The sequence below is a fragment of the Myodes glareolus genome, chromosome 2, assembly GCF_982192425.1.
Source record: "Myodes glareolus chromosome 2, mMyoGla1.1, whole genome shotgun sequence".
Taxonomy (NCBI): Eukaryota; Metazoa; Chordata; class Mammalia; order Rodentia; family Cricetidae; genus Myodes; species Myodes glareolus.
The window spans coordinates 10024408-10041955 of record NC_142027.1 but is presented as its reverse complement, the minus strand read 5'-3'; the positions used below and the strand labels follow the sequence as shown (position 1 = coordinate 10041955).

Genomic DNA, 17548 nt, shown 5'->3' with positions numbered 1-17548 from the left:
AAGAAGAAGAAGAAGAAGAAAGAAAACACACTTAACCTTAACCTTTTACCAGTGAATGAAGATGGGGCAGATTGTTTGTCTTGTTAAAGAAAAAAAAAAAGACATACAGCTATCTGCCTACGAAAACACATTCAAAAGAATTAATACCATTAGATTTGGACCTCATTTCCTTACTGATAAAATCTCATAACTGTGAATTAGGAAATACACAAAAAATACCACTCTGATGTCCTACCCACTGGCAGCATGTAGGAGGAGCAGGGGCTGTTCAGCTATTACATGGATCAGATTTGGAATCAGATTTCCTGCACCCTCTGCTGCTCACAGGACAAGTGCCTCGCCCTCTATGTGGCCTCCTTCCTCTTCAGCAAAGGTGGGGTAACAAAGCTCAGGAGCTACTGTAAAGCCTCTGTCAGCAGGCTTCCCTTGCCTAGGAAGGCCCACTCTGGGGACTCTCTCAGATCCAGAAGACACCATTGTCTTTAAGTACACCCATGCATGCATATGCACTACCTTACACTGTAAATGCTCCTTTTTCTGTGTGCCTAAATTGCTATTGTGAGCACTCTGCCCCCAAGGGCACGGATGGAGAGACTCTCTCTAGGTCTCCCACAGCCACCCCTAAAATAAATTTAATCATGCTCATGATTCTGACTCTTTGAGCATCAGTGCCTTCTCTTAGCTGGTTTCCAGTAGACAGTCAGGATGTGCCACTCTTTAAGGAACACACACAGAGGTTCACACGGCAATGGATTTTACCTGCCCGAAGTTCCCAACGAGGCGTCATAAAAACTAATCCCATGCTTTCGAGAACAACAGAGATCTATCAGGAAGTTATGAACGAGGTCCCTCACCATGGCTTTCCCCGCCTCTTCAGAAGACACCTAGAAGGTTTAACAAACTATCAATTCCAAAGTCCTAGCTACAGAATAAAAACAGGGCAGTGTCACCAGATGACAACTAAGAAACTATTTTAAAACAAATACTTGAGGTCAGTTTAAAATGAAAACAAGTAACCAAGGATACACTGATCACCATGAAACAATACTCTTAAGAGGGCTGAGCTTAAAGTTAAAGTTAAAAATGAGTCCTCTAAGCCTACTAGGCAGGCACCACAGGGTCACCAGGATATCACTCAGCAGGAGATAACTATTTTTCTCATTAAAAACAAAAGGAGGTTTATGCTCATTGCTCTAAGACTAGAATAAAAACCTCGTAAATTGTATCACATCATGCAAAGAATTAACACTAATTTACCTATCTAGCCATAAGTCAAAGGGAACCGATCATACGGAGTTCATTAAAAGCCTGCAGTAATTGGGATGCTTCCTCCTCCTGACTGTGAGGGTCACACAGAGACAAAGATAAGCAAACCCAGACTTACCTCAGTGCTCTCTGGGTTTTCTGGAAGGACATCTGTGATCCCATTCCAGTTGTAGAGAGCGGCTATGTGGTTCAGAAGCTGCCCCGTAAAGAAGCGCACCTTCTGGGTTTTCGTGATGTTTTTATTGTGAATTACCTGGAAACAGTACGAAGAGAAAGAAAAAGAAAGTCAATCATTTTTATAATACTGTTCAGTGTTTTCTATTATTATAAAAGTACGCATACCAAGGGGAGATGAATATTACCAATAAAGAAAGAAAGAAAGAAAGAAAGAAAGAAAGAAAGAAAGAAAGAAAGAAAGGAGAAAAGAAAGAATTTGCCAACATCCCCAAATATCTTAGACCACTTACCATTTTGGTGTGTTTCCTTTTAGCCACGCCTACCTACACCCACAATGCACATGTGTGCTAACCGGTTATCTTTTTTTGCCTGAGGTTATGTTTATTTATGGTTTGGGTGTTTTCTTTATTTACATGGTTTATCTTTTCTCACATCATTCAAAATTGCATCAGAGCATCATTTTGGAGGACACGCCACGGCTCCCTGTGGCGTTTATATCAGTGGTCCCACACTCGGCTATCCCCACAAAGCCATGACCAGCATCCTGCTGAACAATTTTCACCACAGCTCTGTCTAGGGAGCAGGCACTGTTTCTTACAAAGAGGATCCCGTTCAGGACCTCTGCCCCAGCCAGAGTTACCCCAAATCCCTGTCACTGTGGTCCAGGAACAAGTATTCCAAATGTATCCTTGGGTGGTACTGATGCAAAAGCTAACCGCAGGTTCAGGTGTAAGCAGGTTTCTCAAGCCCCACTCCGGGAGGTGTACTGTGGGATGTTGCAGCATCACTGGTCTCTTTCCCAAGGGACCAGTGGGACCGTCCCATTGTGACAATCAAAACCACCTCCAGACATCTCTAAATGGTCTCCCCTTGGTGGAGAAGGAGTCAGACATCCTTAGCTGAGAATCACTACGGCAAATACTACCTAATGTATTGTCCGTGCTTAGTAACCTTGGCTTTTGACTTTTCATTTTGGAGAGTCAGTTTTTTTCATTGATCACTGAAAACATCTCAGTAGAAAAGTCCTGATCCTTCCACCACCTGAAAAAGGCGGAATGTGCAGCACGACTCAAGTGAGCACGGGCAGATGAGTAAAGAAGGCATCACTTACATTCACAGGTCAAAGCACTGCGGCTGAGGGACCATGAACTTCAGACCGGCAGCTTTGCTGTTATGGTAACAGATGGGACCAGCTCCAGGACTAACTCCCCACCAAGACCAAGTTTAAGCCTAATAAGTGTTGTCTCAACTCTGAAATACAAGTGGTGGTGGTGGTGGGGGGGGGGGCGAGGCAGGCCTCTAGGCCTTCTCAAAGACAGCCCAGGTCGACACATACCTTTGTTTTCAGTGTAGACAACAAAATGTTGATGGTAGAAATCTTATCCTCCTTTATGCCTGAGCTAAAAATACAGGGGATAAATTCTGAAAATAAAAGTTGCAAAGAATTAAACACGGGGTGCTTTGAAACAAGGAGCAAACAACACCACACCTGGTTCCAGTTCTGTACTAATTACACAAGTTTTCAAGAACAAACCTGCTCCACGGCCCAGGGCAAAATGACCACAGGACTTGCAGGATGCTTGGTACTGGCCCAGCCACATTTAATGCTTTCTTACATGAAGCAAAAGCAACTCGGTCCTATCTGGGAGAGCATCCTGTGACACAGTCCTTGAGAACCCCTCTCCCACTTAAGCAAACCATCATTTTTGAGGATGGTGGGGTGGGAAGTAGTCTATTCGCCTTTCACTTTGACGAGCCCTTTTCCTCTACCGAGAAGACAACTAAAGCGTAGAGGTGACACGGGCGCCAAAGCAATTACAGTTTCACCTGATCCACACCTGCCTAAAGCAACATACAATTTCTACACCAGAAAACACATCTTTTTGGTTTTTTGTTGTTGTTGCTGTTGTTGTTTTTGTTTCTTTCTTTCTTTTTTTTTTTTTAAAGCCAAACCAATGTTTCAAGTCAACCATGATCCACTGTGATATCTGAGTTGACTGTTGGTTTCTGCTGGGTCCACAGTCTCTGTCCAGCGTTCACGAAATGCTATTCTACACTCAGCCACCTGTCACTCAAACACTGACATCTGTGTGTATTTTCCACCTGACAATCTAGTACTCAATTTGCTCACCTCCTCCCTTGCTAATGGACAGTCAGGAGACCGACTGTCCGCCAGTTATAACCAATCCTCTATCACATCCTTAATTAGTTCCCTGGACAACGGACTAAACACAGAATTGCGGCATCAAACGTCTTTAAAGCCTCACGCACAGGCCCACTGCCCTGCATAGCTGTCTGTTGGCAGTGTAAACGGGCACTTGCTCACCCTTTAGAGGCCAGGCGGTGAGATGATCCACGGGGAGCCCTAACAGCAACAGCCTAACCCTGAGCTAGTTCCCGGGAAGAGCAGGGGAACTGAGGCTCTACGATGGTCAATTCTCACTGTCACCCTGACTAGATTTCAAATTGCCATGGAAACAAACCTTGTGCACATCTAGGAAGGCGCTTCCAGAAGTATAATTCAAGAGGGAAGACCGCCCTGTTTGTCAACAACATAGGCTAGGTTCCCTGACTAAATAAAAAGGAGAAGGTGAGCTGAGTACCAGCATTCCTCTCTCTCTGCTTCCTGGCCATGGATTCACTGTCACCAGCTGCCTTATGCTCCTGCCACCATGCCTTCCCTGCCACGAAAGATTGTTCCCCCCAAACACAAGCCAGAACAAACCCCTCCGTCCTTCAGCTGCTTCTGCTGGGTACTCTGCCACACCAGCAAGGAAAGACATTACTGCAGACCCTAAGCAAATTTGTAGATCTCCTCCCATAATGCTCTGCCACAAGAGCAGCAGAGCCACCACACAGCCCAGGCTAACTACATACAGTCCTGCCTCCACTCTTACCCTCACCTGCTGCGTGAAGCTCAGATCCCTGTCCTGGGGAGACAGAAGGACTGGTCACCAAACACTTAGGCTGTAACACACTGAGGACTCTTCCAAGGCCTCAGCCCAGTGTTCTGCCAGGACATGAGGTGTGACTGTAGAACTCTGACTGAGCAACTGCCATGTGCTACCCCAGGGCAGTCACTATCCTTCTGAAATGCTTAGTAAGACACTAATGTTCCAAATAAACTCTAACAAGGCTGCACAAAGGAAGCAGTCATCAGAAGGTGGTCAAACTGGAGTTCCCTGGTGCCCTGATATTCTGATAGCATGGGGAGCAGTCATTAAGGCAATTAAATTTATCTATCTATGTTACTTATGATGATGCAGGGAATCAAACTTCTTGTACATGCTAAGGAAGTGCTATACCACTGAGCTATATCCCAACCGCTTTTAATCCCAGCACTTGGGAGGCAGAGGCAGGCGGATCTCTGTGAGTTCGAGGCCAGCCTGGTCTACAAGAGCGAGTTCCAGGACAGGCTCCAAAGCTACAGAGAAACCCTGTCTCAAAAAAAAAAAAAAAATCAAAAAAAAATGCAATTACTGGGAGTGGAGAGATGGCTGAGTGGTTAAGAACACAAGCTGCTCCTCCAGAGGACCCAGGTTTGATTCCCAGCACCGACATTAGCAGATTAAAACTGATTCTAACTCCAGATCCGGGACATCTGACGCCTTCCTCTGTCCTCTGCAGGTAGCACATGCATGTGGTGTGGACACACACAGGTGTGTACATACACACACCCATACACAGAAAAACAGACAAATACAGGATGTTAAAGCTGCGGTGCTAAGGAGGTCAGGCAACCAGGCCATGGTTCTGGGCATCCTCTCCTCACCTGCCCCAGCTTGTGCCCAGCACTGTGACAGCCTCAAAGGCCACCAACCAGTGCTATCAACACACAACTGCTCAAAGCCTTGCCCCCAAACACGACCTCTGAGCTCTGCAGTGCAGACCGCAGCTACCAAGGCTGCAGATTCTTTTGGCAGAAACCATTTGCAGTAGGCTTTTCTGAACTCCAGGCTTTCCAAAGGACAGAGAGGAACTCCCACCTTTTAGTTCAAGCACTTGCCCGATAGTGTTGTCATCACCCGCAATTAGGAAGGAGAGGGCGAACTGGATGTAGGCCAGCCGGACGTCATGCACTCCCTGGAGGACAAAGGAGACTCATGTCACAGGCAGCCATTAGAGACAGGAACACAGAGGCACATTCACCTTCCAAATTAGTATCGCCAGCTTTGTGGTCTCGTCATTCTTTATGGGAAGTTAATTTTCTTTGCATTTCCCCAACCCCTTAAGTCTTCTCTGCTTTTTCCTCTTTTTAGAGTCCTATTTTCTATACAAAAGTATGGCTGAAAACAATTGTGCCCCTTCCCTGACTTATGACATACATTTCTTTAGTTCACTCTAGGATAGGGCCAAAGATCCTTAGGCCTGCTGGGATCCATTCCCTCTTGTTTGCTAATGAAAATAATCTATTGTGTTTTTAGAAAAGCCAGAGATAATGGAGACATGGTGCTGCTTTTGATGAAAAGCCAATGTGGTGCTATCTGGTTTTTATTAAATATTGTAAATAAGTTACTAAATCACAGTAAAAACTAAAGCACAGATGCTTCATGTTAAAAACCCACGGACGGCCCAGGATACAGCCCACAGGCATCAGCATGACCCAGGGAGGCAGCACACAAAGACAAGACAGTGAGGACAGAACAGCCACAAAAGGCTCCCAGGAAGTCAGTGAGCAGGCTGAGGGCAACACACACACACAAGACAGGAGGTATCGACCTTCCATACCCTTGAGGACCGAAGGCTGCAGGTTTTCCTGAGTGTGGCAGGCTGGACCTATTTTGTCTCTATTTTCTGTTTACTTGTAGGATGTGATCAGCTTCCCTCCCACAGTGTTGTTAAGATACATTCATGTCTCAACACAAGAAGAGAAGGCACAGGTCTCCACAGCTGCTCCAGCACTGAATGTGTACCGAGAGCCTCCACCACTTAAACTGAAAACTGTTTCAGTCCCAAATTATTCCAAGGTGCCTTAATGCATTGCCAGGAAATATTAAGACAAGAAGTCAGCATCCCTGCCTTCCAGACCCTCCTGGCCAACTTGGCAGCAACAGAAGAGGTGGTAGCAGTCATTGTGATGGTGGTGAGGACAATGACAATGTTTACTGAGCACCTGCTCCACGCATGCCAAGCACTATGGCAAACACTGAATCACTGTCATCTCATCCAGCGCTCACCACCAGCCAAGGGGAGCACACACACTGTGCGAATGAGTTAGGAGAGCATCAGCATCCACATCAACATCAGCAGCAGCAGTATTAGCAGCAGCATCCACTGAAGCACTGAGAGTCAGGGCCCTGGGATCCCTAGTCCCAGTTTATTGTCACTTGAGATTTTTCTAGACTGTGGATACAAGCAGAGTTAGACTAGATCTTCCTGTGGTTCCTCCAACAAAGAATTTCTAAATGAAAAGAATCTGGTTACCGCCTGTTGGTTCCCATCCTATACGACAACTAACCTCAAATCCTACACTGTAGAAAAACTAGCCTGACAAATCTCAGAGACAAGGATGTCCACCTCCCCAGGCTGGCCACTGCCAGGCCTCCATTTCCACCGATCCTTCCAAGGTATCCCATTCTCACGGAAAGACAGCCCATGCCTACTCCTCGTTCCCACCCCATGACCTCACAGGGCTGTCACCCCAGAAAGGAAACATCCTGACATTCTCTACGCTTGTTCTGAAACACTTTCTAAAATAGACTGAAACACTGGCAAAGCCACTCCCTAGCACAGGCTTTACCAATGCTCTCACTGGCTGGGTAAACAGGGCCCTGACCTGTTTCTTCATGAACACTGAAATACACCTTACAAACCAGAATGACTCTCCATCTCCAACCACAGATAAAGAAGGGGAAAGTCAGGTGTTTGAGGTATTTAAAGACGCTCAACAAACCTACCAGCCAAATACAACAAACAAATGGATCTTGTTTGGAACCAGTTGGAACTGGTATAAAAAGTATAAAAAGTTCTTTAAGCGAGGAAGACCAAACTGGGTGTTCATGGTGAGAAATTATTAATGGTGGCAGTGCCATAATGGCATTGTGGCTTTGTTTTCAAACAGACATTTTTCTGCTAAGAGTGCATGCTGAAATATTTATACTGAGATATGATTCATGTCTGCAATTTGCTATAAAAGTCAACTGACAAGGTGCGGTGCTAAGTGGGCAAAGGCGCTGGCACCAGCTAAGGCTGGGACACAGGCTTCCTTGTGCTGCTCTATTTTTAAAGCCCCTGGTGTCTTTTAAAAAAAAAAAAAACAAAAACAAAACCTTGATGTACGGAGTCACTGACCACATATACAAAGCCCCTAAGGTAGCCTATGCAGACCACACAATTCAGTATAAGAATTGTGACAATAAATGTGACAGCTTCCATTTTACAGGTCCTAGAGGTAAAATAGCCCACCCTGAGAGCCGGAGGTGGACCAGCTGCTGCAGCCAGGGTTTGGGAGGGGAAGCCCGAGCTGAGCTTTTCCATCATCCAGGCTGTCTGGGTGGCCCCTCTACACTAGTCTACTTTACTTAGACAGCTTGGATAACTAAATCAGGGGGAGAGGGAGAATAGATTATCTGATAGATACTCACTGCTAGGCCTACTGCCAGATAAGACCAAAGAACTTCAACATTTGCCTTAACTGTGTAAACAGCAAACACTCTTTTCATTATAGACGCATTTCATGTCCAAAACCCTTACCCACTGATGGGACTCTGTCGACATGCTAATAAAGCACAGTGCCTACGAGGCACTAAGACCCGGACTTTCTTCCCTCACCACCAGGCTAGTCTCCTAGAGCCATCAGAGTCACCTGGCACCATTATTAACCCTTCAGTTTACTTTTTAACAATTATGAAATTTAATCCCCAGGCATACTGGGACAACTAGCTAGCATACCATTACACAGGAAATACAGAGTAACATAGTACTCCACCTCAACAAATGGGGTGGTATGTGTTCACTGTGCTCTGTTTTCGGGAGGAGGGGAGCACTTGGGCCTAGGCCATGCACACCACTGGGCACCATTAGGAGCCAATCTGGCAAGCATGAACAGGCGCTACCAAGACCTGCAGCTGGCCTCTGTGCTGGGAACTTAGATTTGGTCTTGGGTTTCCTTCCCCAGAGCTCTGTCAAACCCACGCGACGCCTCTAGAGCTACCACTAAACTCTCGCAGTGCTCCTGAAAACTGAGCATTCCTGCCCTCATTCTCACTGGCACATGATGGAGAAGGGTTATCTGTCTATTGTGTTATTTTCATTGGTCAATAAAGAGACTGCCTTGGCCCCTTGATAGGACAGAAAATTAGGTAGGCGGAGTAAACAGAACAAAATGCTTGGAAGAGGGCTATGAGCCAAACGCCATGGAGCCAGCCATCAGGTCAGACATGCTGAATCTTTCCCGGTAAGCCACACCTCGTGGTGCTACCACGAGATTATTAGAAATGGGTTAATATCAAGATATGAGAGTTAGTCAGTAACTAACTCTCTAGAGATAATGGGCCAGGCAGTGCTTAAATGAATACAATTTGTGTGTTGTTATTTCTGGGACTAAGCTAGCCGTGCGGGAGCCGGGTGAGGCGAAAAGCAGGCCTGCCCGCAAATCCTTACTACAGGCACATCCAGCCTCTACCCATTATAAGCGTACCACAAAGCCCAGGAGTCCTCTGGGCTGAATTCTAAAGGATTTCTCTAAAGTGGACAGAAGACAAGAGGCCTGGGAGCTGGACAACCCCAGCTAGGGCAGAGCAAGGCTCTTCAAGAAATTCAGAGGAGAGGGTGCTTACAAACTCTTCTCTGAGCCCAGAGCCCACCTCGCCTCCTTAGCAAGGCCTATATCTTCCTGGATGTCCCAATTGTTCAGGCTCTGTTGAGGCCTCTCTTTGAAGCCGGGTGGGGAAAGGCTGCTGCCCTACTCAAAGGCATGGTCTTTGGCAGGTGTAGAGACCAAGGGAAGGGAATTGTGGACAAGTACAACACTGGGAGATTCTCACCTTTGAATCTCTCTTGGTCACCAGGATATACAAGGCTTTTTTATTCAAATCAAAACAGCTGCACACATCCCTGGCAGCTTCAGGACCCTGGGTCACCATGGCAGCCATCAGATCTAGGCAGGCTCGAGCCAACCTGCACAGGGACAGGAAACCAAGTGTGAGGAGGAGAGGCAAGCACTATCAGGAAGCCCAGTACACACCTGGCTTAGATTTGCTACCCAAAACCGGGAAAAAGGAAACACAAATGTTCTTTTCGTTCATAGTTTTTAAGTACAACAAAACTTTAAAAGGAATTTAAAAGCCAAGGAAAGATTCTAATACAAAGACAAGAAAAAAATTGTTATTATTTGAGACAGTTTCACTATATATGTAGCTTTGACTGAAGGGGAACTCACTATGTAGAGACTAGGTTGGTCTTGAACTCACAGAGATCTGCTTGCCTCTGCTTCTTAAGTGCTGGGATTAAGGTATAAGCCTTAATATAAGTCACTGAGTTTTGGAGACACAAAGGATCACTTCAAAGAGGTATCTCCAAAAGTGAGCTTGCCAGAAGTGGTGGCTCCACACAAGGTGATGCTCTAGACACTGGAAAAGTAAGAGGCTATGATCCTCCATATACATACTTAGGGGAAGAAGACAGTGCACAGATGTGGACCCCTGTGTCAGCTGCACAGATATTTGTCTACATGCAGACACTAAAGTGGGACATGGAGACAGAAAAGACTGACGGGACTGTTACTGACCTAAGACCACACAGACTTCGCCTCTGCAAAGTGCTGCGGAACACAGAGCCCATGACCACCCGAGAGAAGAACCATCTAGGCAAGACAGGCATGTCTGAGCCCCAGGGCAGTGAAGGATGTTACAAGGTGGCTAGAGCAGAAAGGACACTTGATGTGACGAGTCAGCAACGGTCCCTGCTAGTCACTGGTGAAGGGGGGGGGGGGGCTGGTAAAGACACAGTCCCTAAAGTCTAAGTAACAGCATACACAAAGGCTGGTGTCTGGCCACCCAGGCAGGCACCCACCTGTAACCAGAGGCATAGAGGGATTCACACAGGAGCTTCATGTGGTTGTTCAGCAGCTTCTTCACGATGTTGGTACCCACCACATGGAAATGCGCAAGATCACTGGCTGTCCTCAGTAATATGGCCTCAAAAACCTGAAATATTAGCTGCACCTACAAAGGCATAAGTGAACATTATTGATCATTTCATTCTTGTCTTACCAAATTACAAAGTTAGGCCTTCCCCAGATCCTGAGCCTAAACAACAGGGAAGTGGACCAGAGTTTACCAGCCTCAGCCACCGTCTGTTTCTGAACCAGAAACAGACAAGAGGCTGCTTAAAGCTTCACAAGCACAAGATGAAAGCAAAGGACAAAACTCTATTGAGACTGAAGCTCACCGCTCTGAGGACATTCAGTTCTCTAGATTTACAACAAGAGGCCTGAGATCAACAAGCTCAAAAATAGTTCCAATTTCCAACCTCTGTAAAACCAATCAATTCCACACGTGTTCTGAGTATAGCAGGGCTTATCGCTAAAGCAAACCAAGTGCACTCTGAGAACCTATAACCCTAGGGCTGGAGAGACGGCTCAGCAGTTGAATGCACTGGCTGTTCTTGCAGAAGATCTGGGTTCAGTTTCCAGCACGTAAATGACAGCTCACAATTGTCTGCACTCTAGTTCCCAAAGATCAAACGCCCTTTTCTGGCCCCTGTGGCACTAAGCATGCAACGGGTACACATACATACATACATACATACATACAGGCAAAGCACTCATAGACATAAAAATAAATGAATAAATATTTTTAACAAACTGTCACCTTGACTTACGACATTCCTTATAAACTATTAAAGAAAAGCTGCTCTTTCCCATTAAAACGATTTCAAAGGCCACAGAGGCAAAGCGCTGGGACTAGAGCTCACTTCTAAAGCAGCTGCTATCACACTGCCAAGCTCTGTGCCACACACGCCGGCCTCTCTTCATCACACAGGTAAGAAGCACTTACTTCACTCTCAGGCCGCTTCTCTCCACTTAGGAGCTGGAAAATCTCTGCACACTCCATGGAAATCTTGATGTAGCCCTCAACAACATCACACGTGGTTTCCTGTGGTAGCTGCTTGGCAGCAGAGACAAAGGCTTCCAAAGCTGAAGAAAGAGATAAGAGGCCAATGAGACATCTCTTCAGAAACCCTCACAGCCCCTACTAAACCACACTTTCCTTGTTCTGCGATTCCCACACCTAACGTACCTGAAGAGGCAGAGAACCCACTGAACTGAAGGGTCAGGTTAAGGCTGTAACTCCTACAAGACTATCTGAGGACAGGGCTCCCAAGAAACAAGGATGACTGGGGTCATCAGGTTGATGCCCCAATCCTATAGGACTGGCATCCTAATGCTAAGAAGGAGGCACCAGAGAGATCCTCCTTGAAGAGATGAGGTCATATGAGGACATGGAGAGAGACCATTCTGTGCAATCCAGAAAGAGCCTTCATGCACATGATTCTGAGTTCTTTCTATTCAGAAATGCAAGAACATAAACGTTGTTCAGCATCTAGCATGCAGTATTTGGTTATGGTAGCCCCTCACAGATGAACCCAGGTGAACATCATAAAAACACTCAAAGAGGGCAACATAGGAATGAAGCCGGTGGTGAGCAAACTCAGGCCGCAACCACGGCTCTAGCCTTAGAAGAGGACTTGGGTCTGCAGGTGAGGGTCATAAGCTGCATAGAGACAACCACATCTTCCTTCTCGAACAGCAGTTCTATGTGGCTGATTCAAGCCATTCTGTAACATCCGGTCAGGTGTGAGGATCAAGGAGCAAGGCCTTATACCACAAGAATACCAGGTGAGAACATAGCAGGCAAAAACCTAAATTTGACCCAAACACCTGGACCTACATCCTAGAGTGGCAACCTATTAGCTTCACGGTGATGGGCAAGTCACTGAACCCTGAGTTTTGAGTACCTCATCTATGAAATGAGTAGGGATAAGGGACATACCTAACAGAGCTTATAAAGTATAAAGGGGCTAATTCTGGTTCACATACAGTACAAAGTGCACCCTTCGAAGCCAGCAGCACTGAGGTGACGTCTGCTCACATCCAGGTCTCTGCTAACCTCACAAGGCCTGCTCCGACCTCACAAGTGCAGCGTTTTCCCCGTCAGCAATCCTCCCAGCTCAAACCTTTCCAAGCGCTCTGTCTAAGCAGTGCTGCTGCCCTAGGCACCTGCGGCAGACCAGGGAGGAAACAAGCCCTAGGCACCTGCGGCAGACCAGGGAGGAAACAAGCAAGGGCCATGACATTGTCACGGAGGTGTCCCGTATCCTGGCGGCTGTACTCGCAGGTCCTAGAGCCACTCACTCACTCACAATACCGACTCCTCTTCCAGACAGCACGGAGTCCAAGGGCTGCCGTTGCAGGGAGAGCACTTCTAACACCTTCTTATAGAAACCCTTGCCAAACTCAAACTCCAAGAAGAGCAGGGTATTCTGGGGTGGGAACTGCTGTCTATTACACCTGCCAGCTCACACCCATCCTTCCACTCATTGTACACTGAGCACTTACTATACCAGACCTGGGATGAGCTGGTCACCGAACCGCAAATGGCCTCCACCAAGGTGGTACAAGGTAGACTGCATGAGACCAATATTCATTCCATGGGTAGCTGCTATTATGGCCCTACCATTCCCTTAAGCAGACATGTATTACAGAGTGAGTGCTATGAAGACAAGCAGGAGCAAGGCTGCCGAGAGCTTATAACTGCAGAGTGTGATTCTGACCAAGGGCTAGGAAGGTGGCACCTGCTGCTGCCTGATAATGAAAGGGTGAGCTGGGGGCACAAAGTGAGGGCAGGCACAGTGGGACTGGGGTTGGGCGAGTGGGAAAGACGGCCTGAGATGAAGACAAGCAGGCAGGCGAGATGGAATAGCAGCAAAAGCTTTGGTTATTAACCTAGTGCAGTAGGATCGCATCAAAAGACGCCATGAGAGGAGCGACACAGAGCAACGGCTTTCAGAGATCACCTCATGCTGCTTGTGGAATGGGAGTTATGGAAAGAGCCCAAGCCTGGGCAGCTCTGGCCATAAGCACAACAGAGACTAAAGACCACGGAGGACGCTCCAGAGACACCCAGGAGGACCGCCAAGTGAACGGATGGACCGGGCACAAGGAGGGATCTGGGAGGAACATTTAACCTTTAGTACACTCGTATTCACAGTGCGGCCTTCTCCACCACCAGGGAAGGGCCAGCATCACAGCATGGCCTTCTCCACCACCAGGGAAGGGCCAGCATCACAGCGTGGCCTTCTCCACCACCAGGGAAGAGCCAGCATCACAGCAAGGCCTTCTTCACCACCAGGGAAGGGCCAGCATCACAGCGTGGCCTTCTCCACTACCAGGGAAGGGCCAGCATCACAGTGAGGCCTTCTCCACCACCAGGCAGGGCCAGCATCACAGCATGGCCTTCTCCACCACCACCAGGGCATCACAGCGTGGCCTTCTCCACCACCAGGGAAGGGCCAGCATCACAGCGTGGCCTTCTCCATCACCAGGGAAGGGCCAGCATCACAGCAAGGCCTTCTCCATCACCAGGGAAGGGCAAGCATCTTTAAGAGAACCAGACGTAAGCAGACCCTTTCTTGCTCTAGATCCTGACTCACTGATCATCACTTTAGTCCTGACCCCGGTCCAATGAGCACCCTCTGCCAATAGGACCCCAAAGCTCCCCTCCACTGCACGAAGAGAGCATAAAGGAAAAATCCCTGACATCCACCCACCAATCCTATCCTTGGCAGCATTTCTAGCACAGGAAGTCAACAAGTACCAATAGGGAGGGAGAGGGGGAAAATCTGAAACTAGATTCAAACAAAAACCTACACATTCCCACATTCACCTAGACGTCAATGTTGCCACATCTTCCAATTCCTTCACACTGCCCACCGCCTGTCATGCTAGCTCTCCCTTGACACCTGCTCAGATGGCATGCTGCTCTCTAGTCAGACCCTGAGATGCAGACATAGGCTTTTGAGTAACCAAGCTTGCTCTTTGCTCCTGCCAGAAAGACTCCTACACGGTTCTACAATCTTGAAAACCTACTTCCTGGGGGAGGCCTTCGATCTCACAGATGAAGGTCCCAGGCACCTTGGACACAACGCATGGCTGTCTACTCTGGAAGACTTGCGATTGCGTGACTTTACCAATACCGGTTTTATCCACAATGGCAAGCCCCGGGTCAGAGTTTTGTTCACCCATTTAATCTCTACCTCACAAATAACAGCTGCTAATGTGTGGCCAATGCAAAGGTGGAAGGCTGGAGTCTGTGCTGAAAAAGGCATCAGCTCCCAAGCAAACTATCAAGGGTGGGCACCAAGAGTTTAGAAATAAAAACTGTAAGAAAAAATTAGTTGAGAATCCTTTTTGAAACAGTCTCTCTGGACAGTGCTTCCTGAGTCCCTAGGCTGTCAGTCAGCCCACAGCAGTTCAGAACACAGACAGCTTACTATTCTTCAGGATGTCAGCAGCAGCTCCCTGCCTGGATGTCACTTGTACCAAGTTCCAAATCTGTTCCTGACCTACTAGCACTCCTAACGGAGGAAATCAGGTGTACTTGGTTTGGAACTTCTTAGGCAGATCAGGCAAGCCTCGAACTCACAGAGAATCGGGTGCCTCTGCCTCCCTCTCCAAAGTGCTGAATTAAAGGCCTGCGCCACCAAGCCCTATGAAAGATTATTTATATTTACCTAGTTTAGTTAACCTGAGAGAAATATTTCATTAGCTTATTTTACCACAGCGTTCATGTCCAAACAGCACAACATGCTCAACTCTGGTTTCCCTCATAACCAACGTGAAACAATTTATAAAAAGCTGTGAAGTGTGGTCACACTCTTCACCAAGTGAGAACAAGTTACAGAATCTGGTCCATCTCAGTCACTAGTCACTTGACAAGGAGCTGGAGGTCCTTACGGGACTTGTCACACGTGACACCCCCCCCCCCCCGGTCGTTCTCCGGGCTGGCAGGGGGTTAGGGGTGTCTAAGGGGCCGGCTACCGACAGTCCAGGGTGAGAAAGCTCTCCGGCTCAACTGCTCCGGGCTGACGCTCGCATGTGAACGACATCCCTTCCTCTGCTTTCCTGACCATCCCGGTCGGCAGGTTTGGAAGGCTGCCCGGGGTGTGGCCGCATAGCACGGACGCGCGGTCACCGGAACCCCCGTGTCCCCCAGAACCGTGAGAGGACTGTGGCGGACTGTCCCCACGCCGGCCTCACTCACCATGCCCTGGGCCCTGCGCGTCCCTCAGCTGGGTCTTGAATTGCACGCCCGTGAACTCCTCCACACGTGCTCGCTTGCCTCTGGCCGCGGGGGACGCCTTCCTCTTGGGGACCCCCATGGCCCAAACCGCCGGCTCTAGGCACCAGCACGCTCCCCAAAACCCACGCGACCGGAAGCGCTGGCGGCAAGGAAGGGGCGGGACTGGAGGAAAAGCCGGAGCCTGAGTGGGAAAGCCGGTGGAAGGGGCGGTCTTAGGGTGGAGAATGACGGAAAGGGCGGGGCCTGCTGGAGGGGGCGTGGAAGTAAAAATACCTACAGGGCGGAGCCTGCTGGGGCAGAGTCGCGGGGCGGTGCTTAGTGCTGAGGGCGGGGCCTGGAGGGCAGGGGTTCACCTGTGGCTCTCATCTTCTCGTCCCAGCAAACCGCGCACACGCCCCCCACACAGCCTTAGCTGCGGCAGTCTGGGCGGATCAAAGCGGTCCCCCTGTCCAAGCAGTGCTGTTGGGGTCCCTGAGCAGGAAGAACTTCCAGACCCTTCCCGAACGCCACTTCCCCGACGCCCAGAAAGAGCTCAGTTTTTTATCTCTGGGCTCCTTGATGGTGTCCCCTGAACAACTCCACAGGATTAATATTTTGCGGTTCGAGCCCCTGCGTGTAGGCCGGGTGATTCTCGCGGGCCCGGTGTCAAGTGCACTTAGTGCTGAGAAGCCCTGGCTGGCGTCCCTAACCCTGAATTCCAGGTTATGTCACACCCCTAGCCAAATGGGCAGAGCTGGTAAAAGGTCACTACAAATAAACTTTATTGAAGCTCTCCTAGACTCGTGGGCTTACATATAGTCCTTCTTGTAGTGCGGGGGGGGGGGCGATCAAATAAAATAAACATTTAAGAAAACTCCTTGGACAAAGTAGGGTGTCCACATCTCCGCTCCCTCACTAAAATGGAGACAGCAAAGCCCGCTCTCCCCAGTCCTGGGCTGAAGAACAGGAAGTAACATAATGTTTAAAGAATGACTCTGAGAGGGAAAGGGAGTATGCTACTTTTTGTTTTTGTAAACTGTTGATTTACAAGCTGCATTAAACGCTCTGGCATAATGTGGAAAAGTAAAAATGAGTAAAAGCAGACAGCTACATTTTGTTAAAAACAGATCATATCAATAATGAGATACGTATTTTAAACCCTGAACTAGCCTGTGACTTGGGCATTTTGATGGTTCCTGAAATTCTCTGTTATGCTTTTCTAGTCTGAGGAGACACTGCCTTGGGTTTTGGAAGCAAACATCTTTTTTCTTTTCTTTTCTTTTCTTTTTTTTTTTTTTTTTTGAGACAGGGCTTCTTGTAGCTTTGGAGCCTGTCCTGGAACTAACTCTTGTAGACCATGCTGGCCTGGAACTCACTGAGATCACTGGTCTCTGCCTCCCGAGTACTGGGATTAAAGGCGTGTGCCACCACCGCCCAGCAGGAAGCAAATAACTTTTAAGCATCTAAGAATGTGGTCCTTTGTGGCTACTATGATTTCTGAGTCCCTAATAGAAAAAACTCTTGGGGGCTGGAGAGATGGCTCAGCGGTTAAGAGCACTGACTGCTCTTCCAGAGGACCAGGATTCAATTCCCAGAACCCACATGGCAGCTCACAACTGTTTGTGATTCCAGTTCCACAGGACCCAACACCCTCACACAGATATATATGAAGGCAAAAAACACCAATGTGTATAAAATAAATGAATTTTAAAAAAAAGAAAAAACTCTTGTGTTTAACTCTGAGCCTATGGCCTAGAAAGACTATTGCACCTATGGAAATACTTTGGTGACAGGTTCATCAGAAAAATAAGAATAACCAAAGC

The 17548-nt window shown here is 47.9% G+C and overlaps 1 protein-coding gene across 1 annotated transcript in view; it reads right to left on the bottom strand.

The window, feature by feature from the left end:
- Window positions 1-15897, bottom strand: part of Urb1 (URB1 ribosome biogenesis factor) — a 59516-nt gene extending 43619 nt beyond the window's left edge. Inside the window, exons 1-8 of the mRNA XM_087899341.1 lie at window positions 15708-15897; window positions 11442-11581; window positions 10456-10607; window positions 9429-9561; window positions 5430-5526; window positions 2780-2865; window positions 1385-1519; window positions 760-884 (exon numbers count right to left, since the gene is read on the bottom strand). Of these exons, the coding sequence (XP_087755467.1) occupies window positions 760-884; window positions 1385-1519; window positions 2780-2865; window positions 5430-5526; window positions 9429-9561; window positions 10456-10607; window positions 11442-11581; window positions 15708-15825 (986 nt within the window). The 5' untranslated portion in view covers window positions 15826-15897. The remainder of the gene's footprint in view (window positions 1-759; window positions 885-1384; window positions 1520-2779; window positions 2866-5429; window positions 5527-9428; window positions 9562-10455; window positions 10608-11441; window positions 11582-15707) is intronic.
- Window positions 15898-17548: the final 1651 nt, after the last annotated feature.